The 6900-nt window shown below is 49.1% G+C and overlaps 1 protein-coding gene across 1 annotated transcript; it reads right to left on the bottom strand.

The window, feature by feature from the left end:
- Positions 1-4703: 4703 nt before the first annotated feature.
- RAB9B (RAB9B, member RAS oncogene family) lies at positions 4704-6614 on the bottom strand. The gene is made up of 2 exons (XM_010285053.1): positions 6551-6614; positions 4704-5697 (listed from the first exon to the last, which is right to left on the bottom strand). The coding sequence occupies exon 2, from the start codon at positions 5660-5662 to the stop codon at positions 5057-5059; it is 606 nt and encodes a 201-aa protein (XP_010283355.1). The 5' UTR covers positions 5663-5697; positions 6551-6614; the 3' UTR covers positions 4704-5056.
- Between the last annotated feature and the right edge of the window lie 286 nt (positions 6615-6900).

Raw genomic sequence — 6900 nt, 5'->3', positions numbered from 1 at the left:
GCAAACCCAAGAGGTGCCCACCGCCCGGGGTCAGCCCTCCAGCCCCCACCCGCACTAACACCCGGCAGAGCCGACCGCGGCACACCAGCCACGCCAAGGCACGCTCAGGCTGCTCCCTGGCCGCTCCCCCAGCCCTGCCCTGGCTTCAGCTCGGGCAGGGAAAGGGCTGCAAGTGGCGAGCGATGCCCTGGCAGGGGCAGCGGGTGGGGGGGCGCCCCCGCTGGCCCGGCCGCTTTTGAGCAGCCCTGCCTGCCTGGGCCACCGCATGGCACTGCCACCCATCTGCCCTGGGTGGGCAGGGGAAAGTCCTCCCCTGCTGCCCCTCAGGCACCCAAGCTGGTTTCTCTCCACTTCAGCACTGTTTGGCTCCAGGAGACATCTGGGGACAAGGAGGGAATAGCATGTGAAGTCTTCATGGAAAGGGCTGACAAAAGCACAGGTAGATGCTGTACTTGGCTGCTGCTGAAGACCCAAGTCCTTCGTCTGCACATGGCCACATGCACATGCCCCAAAGGATCCCTTGGAGCCACCAGGAAAGAGCTGCTCCACCAGTCACGCAAGCACTGGGGTTAAGGGTTATGTCTGTCATTGCTTTTGCCCCAGCCATTGCCTCAACAGGTAACACACCATTTCACTACCTCCACGGATTGTCCCCAGTCTCAGGACGCTGACTCACGTGAGGCCTTCGCGCAACCACTGTCAAAGCTGCCGTCGCCTTCCACCACATCCCTCCTCGGCAGAGCAGGGAGTACTCCCTACTCCAGAGCAGAGCATGCCAGTGCCCCTGGAGCCAGAGGTGCAACAAACTCCCTGTTAGGAACTGGAGCCTGGAAGTGGGGTTCAGAGGCTCCTGCAAGGGTATTTTTAGACTCTATATCTTTTTGCTCATCCTCAAACACATGCGAGAACATGCAGTCCCCAGAGATTGTGTTCCCATAAACCTCCTCACAGCTGTACTGCTGTGAGGAGCCAGCCTCCAGAGCCAGGCAGGAGCTGCACTCCAGAAATGCGTGTGAGCAGCGTGAGCAGCCTCTGTTACCCAGAGAGCAACCCCAGGGGATCTGCAGCCATTTGGGGCTCCTCAGCTAGTGGTTCTCTAGAAGATTTCAGTTTCCTCAGCCCACCAAGCAGCTGGCACAGAGCAGCAAAGTCCTCAAGAGGGCTGCGGAAGAGAGGGATGGGTGGGACCAGGAGACCACCCCCAACACTCCTCCTCCTTTGCAAGCACACAGGGATACACTACAGCATCTCTTCCATGCAGTGCAACTCACTGCTTTCCTTTGGAGACACTCCTTTGCCCTCCAGGGATCCATCCTCTCCCCAACCCATGACAAAAGCGACTGAACCCTCTGCTATTGTTTGCAGTGAGGAATAAGGGAACAGCCTCACTATCACTTTTGCCCCTGCCCCGTGTTTTCTTACAAACATCTCACATCAGTGGTTCTGATGGTTTTAGATAGACCCTTGCTGATACAAGACAGCCTTACCCAACCCTGCAACTCCTCCAAGGCTGGGACCATCTCCCATGAGGTCACACTGGCTGTTTCTTTTCAGTTGTGTTTTGAAATAGCTGAAGTAAGATGCTGGAGGCCCCCAGATACTCCAGCTCACATTTAAAAAGCAGGATTTCCAAGGACTTGAAACCCTGCGCTGCCTCTGGACGTGTGGATAGGCAAGCAGACATGGGAGAAAAATAAACTAAAAGGTTCTGCCAACAGAAACAGCAGGCACAGACTCCGCAAACACAGAGAAAATCTCTCAAAATAAGTGACCATCCTGGCAGGACGGCAGAAGAGAACAGTTCCCATATGCTGATTTCTGTTTCAGCATCCTATGAAAATCATGCCTGGTTACAATCCCCCGGAGCCCGAGGGACCGGTTCCAAGATTGCAGGAAGAAATCAAAGGAAAGTTCCCAGCTTGCCACTGAGAGCTCACGCTGAAAATTAAAACGTAGTGACAGAAGGGAGCAATGTGGAATTTTTCTGTTATGAAAGTGTTTTCTGATACACTCTTGAAAAGACAAAACTAGTCACTCGATTCAGCTGATAAAGAAATTATATTCCTTCAACTACTTGTCTAGCTAGGTACATTCAGGAATAACCAACCCCTCTGATCCCTTAGCAACTTCTCTCTGCCAGATGCTATAACCAACCCAGCTCCACATCCCTCAGAACAGGAACTGACTTGAACTTTGATAAACCAAGAAAGCAGCCAATTCCTGAATTCACTTGAATACATCCATGTTTTATTTGCTTATATAAAGGTAGAATCTTGGTTTTACAATTCCAGGTCTGTAGCAATAGCAACAACTGCAGCAGCATGAGTGCACACAGGGAGGGGATGGCTGTCAGCCCTGAACTTTCCAACAAAGAGTTCAAAATCCTGGCTCTATTGGAAATTGTGCGTATCATTTAAAATAAATAAAACAATTTAAATATATTATACTATACTTTTAAAAAATGGATTTTTAAAACACATAAGCCTAATAAAATATATTTTTTAAAGTCAACAATCCAATGTCTGTTAGGAATAAAAGATGCTGCGTAACGCTCTCCAGCAATACATACTGTTTGCACAGCGTGTGCACAACAAGGCTGTTGAGCTTCAGCTATCATCAACACACACCCCGAGTACTGCAAACTGCATTCTGCACCTGTGCCTCCTACACCGCAGCTTGTTCAGTCTCTGCCCTCTCCCACAGGAGGTGTCAGTCCTCAGACAGATCCCATGAGATCTGCGCTGGGGAAACAGCAGTTTCACCTTCAGGGAGCTCCTTCTGGCAGGGCTGGGCAGCACGCAAGGGCCCGAACCTGTGCTGGCTCCAGGGCCCCTGCACAAACCGGCTCCAGAGGAACACGTCTGTTCAGAGATGTAAATCAGAACCACAGGCCACACAGTCTGGGATCTTGAAGGAAATATCAAGCAGTGTTAAACTGAAGAAAAATCTAGAGGCCTGGGAAGGTCAGACATTGGTAAATAAACAGTAACTTCAATACTCTCTAAAAATGGGTTGCACCTACAGAGCCTTCTCTTATACCTCAAGGGACCAACAGAGCCTTCTCTTATACCTCAAGGGACCAGGTTTTCCAGAAGTGGCAAGCACTCCCTATCTCTCCCTGTGAATATGAGTGTTCAGCTCTGTTTAGAAATCAGATCCCTCTAAAACACTTTGCATTAAAGCTTCAGTCCTTTCCACATGCCCTGCAGAGAAAGGCAGGATCACCCTGAGTTCCCCCAGAGGAGACTCCCTGCATGCTGAGAGACTGCTCAGTGATGGGGATTAGCTGCCACCAGCCAGCACGAGGGCAGAGTGCCCTGCTCTAAAGCACAGCACAAGTGAGGCTGCTCGGTTTGAGCTACACAATTTACCATCCAGTAGCTCATCACAGTGGGAACCGCATTCAGCAGCTCGTGGATACGTACTCGGGGAAGCTCTCCCCGTGACAGGCTCCTACGTGCTTAAGGGCAAAGTCATAGTTTTGGACAAACACTTGCATGGGAAGTTGCAGGACATGAGGTTATAATGGTAAAGAGCAGTCAGCAAGCACTCACCTCTTTGCTACACAGGTAGCTTGGGAATAACACCTAGCAGGGGGCATGAGCTGAGATCAGCAAAGCCTGGTGTCCTTTTCTAGAAGGTTCCCTGCACCCCCATACCGTTTTTCAGCCACTTTGAACAGAGGTGGAACCAGTGCAGCTCTCTCCCCAATCAACGGAACACAGCAGCCATAAACAAAGGCCAATTAACTAAATGGACAGCCTCTACCAGTAAAGTCTGGCACATGAGTTACAGATAAAACATACTGGGTTCCCTGTCAGGGAGTAAGGGCCAGGACAACAGCATGAGTTAACTGTGCTCAGCAGCATTACCAGTTGTGTCAGGTGCAGTGAAGTGAATGGTTCTGTGTTGCAGCATCCAGATGAGAACATCCACGCTAAAGCAACTGAAGATGCTTATCCATCAGCTAACAAAGCACAGTGGTCACCAGCCCCACACACTGAGTGGTTTTAACAGCTGACCACCCATGACTCCCCCAGCCACTGCACACCTAGGAGACATCCCACCCACCTACCATTGGTCTGCTAGAGCATATCATCTGGACACGGTGATTACTTGTGACAGAAAACAGCTGAAGTTTCATGCTCCAGATCTCCTGAACTTCTGAGTAACTCTAAACTCTTTGACATGGCCCGGCAAGTGTCCACATAGGTGTTTTTCATCCAGGGCTTCAAGGTATGAGAAATGAGATCCAGTGTTGAGCCTCCAGAAGAGACAAGGAAACATATATTAAACAAGAAGCAGATAGTCTCTCCACAAAATAACACTCACGCAAGACAAAGTTAGAGGTGAGGAAAAACAGACCGGAAATAGGCAGCTACAAAGAAGCGATGCTGCCACATTCAAACACAGGTCCATCTCTCCTTTGTATGTTCCTTCAGATCAGAGCTCTAACAATTCTCAGCACAATTCAGTCTCAGGACACAATGCACTTATCCCAAACAACAGGTACACACATCTCAGCCACTCTAGTATTTGGCATTCTCACAGTCGCATGGGCTAGAGTCTCTACAACAGGTTTCATTCATTATGCTGAGCAGACTTTCCTTTGGCAGTATGGTCGAGTTTAGTGGGTCTAGTATTTTGTGGTGTTTTTGGGGGTTTTTTTTTTTTTTTTTTTTTTTTTTTTTGAGTTCAGGACTAAAATACTTCAACGAGTGTCTAGAACACTCTCAGCATTGTTCTGCAGGCAGTTCGTGGTACAGATCAGATCATTACTGTCTTTAGTGAATTTAAAGGACTTTAACCCAGTCCTTTAAACCTGCTAAAACAGACAGAGGTGGAAGCAGGACTACGCTCACATGCTCTTTTAACAGCTCCCTCCTGCAGATACATGCTCTGTGCCAGAAAACTCCAGCCAGAATTCAGATGGTGAGGCTGCAACCCTCCCGTGAGCAAATCACCTATTGTCCTTGTGGCCACTCTCCTCAGAGTGCCCCAGAGCTGCCCACGCTTATTCTGATCCAGCTGCCAGCTCGAGTGACTTTCCCCACTCTTAACAACAGGAAGATCCTGATTTAGAGCTGGAGTGCAGGTCAATGGTGTGGCCCAGCAGACAGTGTTCTAGCTGCTCCTCCACCGCCAGCACTTGTCGTACAGCCTCCTCAAAGGCCACTGCCACATTGGTGTCATCCTTGGCACTAGTCTCCAGGTATGGGTAGTTACCGTTTTCCATGCACCAGGTCCGGGCCTCCTCTGTGCTCACTTGTCTCTCAAGTTTGTCTATCTTGTTGCCCAGGACTACAAATGGGAAGTGTTCAGGGTCCTTCACATCAGCATAATAGACAAACTCCTTCTGCCAGTTACTGAGGTTCTCAAAGCTCTGCCGGTCATCCACACTGAAGGTCAGCAGGCAGCAGTCCGCTCCCCTGTAAAAGGGAGTTCGCAGGCTCTTGAATCTTTCCTGTCCTGCAGTGTCCCAAATCTGGAGGGTCACAAAACGTCCATCCACCTCCAGGTCCCGGTTTAAGAACTCCACACCAATCGTGTGGAAAGCCTGTGAGTCAAACTTGTTGGTGACATACCGGTTCATGAGGGAACTTTTCCCAACTCCACCATCCCCAAGAAGAATGACCTTTAAGAGCAAGGACTTCCCACTCATTGCAGCAGGATGGAGAGGTGCAGTACAAAGGCAATCTGCAGGGTTCAGAAATAGTACAAAACAGCTATTTGACTCACGGATTGTGCAGGAAGTCACACATGGAGAACAGAATATGGTATTTCCATCCCCATTTCTGAACAAGTTTTTTATATGGAGGTAATTTCTCTTGTTAGAGAGATTAGAGCTGGGAATTGGACAAGCTTTCAGGCACACAAGTCCTCCATCAGGTCCAAAATGGAAACAGCAGGTCACAACTGTAAGTGCAAGGTGAGAACAGCTGTTGAGAGTTTAGTATCAATTATATCACTTTTGGTGAAAACCCAGTATCTGAAAGCTTGTCTAGTTTTTCCAAACATACCATCACTAGTTAAACATCTCTTCTGGCCTGTGTCCTCAGGCTATCACAGAAACAGCAAAATCACCACGGATCACCGTCACCAGGCCTTCCTTTCCACTGTACAATCACTAGCTAAATAATTTCTCCTGAGTTGCTCTACTGGAAGGATGTAAAAGATGTACTGGCCTAACATCAATATAAGTTATCTGGCAAACCAGTTCTTAATCACCCCAAGAATGCTGACTCACCTTACAAGTTGAGCTGTGCTTGTTTTCTGCGTGTGACATCTACAACTCAGAAAGGGTTTCCCAGGCACAGAGACCCAGCTTCTCTGCTGTTCTTTTCTGGCAACACTTTTCACAGGCCAGTTTGCTAGGGCACAGGTGCAAGCACACATTGCAACAACCCCAACACCACAGGTCCCTTAGTCAGCAGTCACAAGAGATAGGCCAAGTGCCAACCAGTCCTCCCCCTCCCAGGGACATTCTGCAAGCAAAGGTAAAGGCCTGACATGGAATAAGAGGTTTGTTTGGCTGCCATCTGTACTGTACCTGCTCTAGAGATACAGCGCTTCTGTCTCCAGGACTGTCCAGGGAACACCTTCCTCCAGCATAACAGTCACTAAAAAAACCAAACATCAGTCAGCAAGGCTGCCAGAGCTGCGCTTGGTGCACTGCCATTCGATTTGTAATGTTGACCCACGCTGGAAGAAGAGCAGCAGAGCTTTAGGAAGCTGAAAGTGCAGTACTGATGGCTAGAGTAAAATAGGCAAGAACAAGGTGCTGAGGACAGTTTCCCTTGCACTAAGTAAAATGGAACACAGCCCATTTCTGAGCAGGGCAGAACCAGTACGTTATGGATGCTAAACCCAAAATAAGAAAAGAATAAAGTGAAGGAGGTC

Source organism: Phaethon lepturus, unplaced genomic scaffold, assembly GCF_000687285.1.
Source record: "Phaethon lepturus isolate BGI_N335 unplaced genomic scaffold, ASM68728v1 scaffold25364, whole genome shotgun sequence".
NCBI lineage: Eukaryota > Metazoa > Chordata > Aves > Phaethontiformes > Phaethontidae > Phaethon > Phaethon lepturus.
This window is presented reverse-complemented; position numbering and strand designations above follow the sequence as displayed.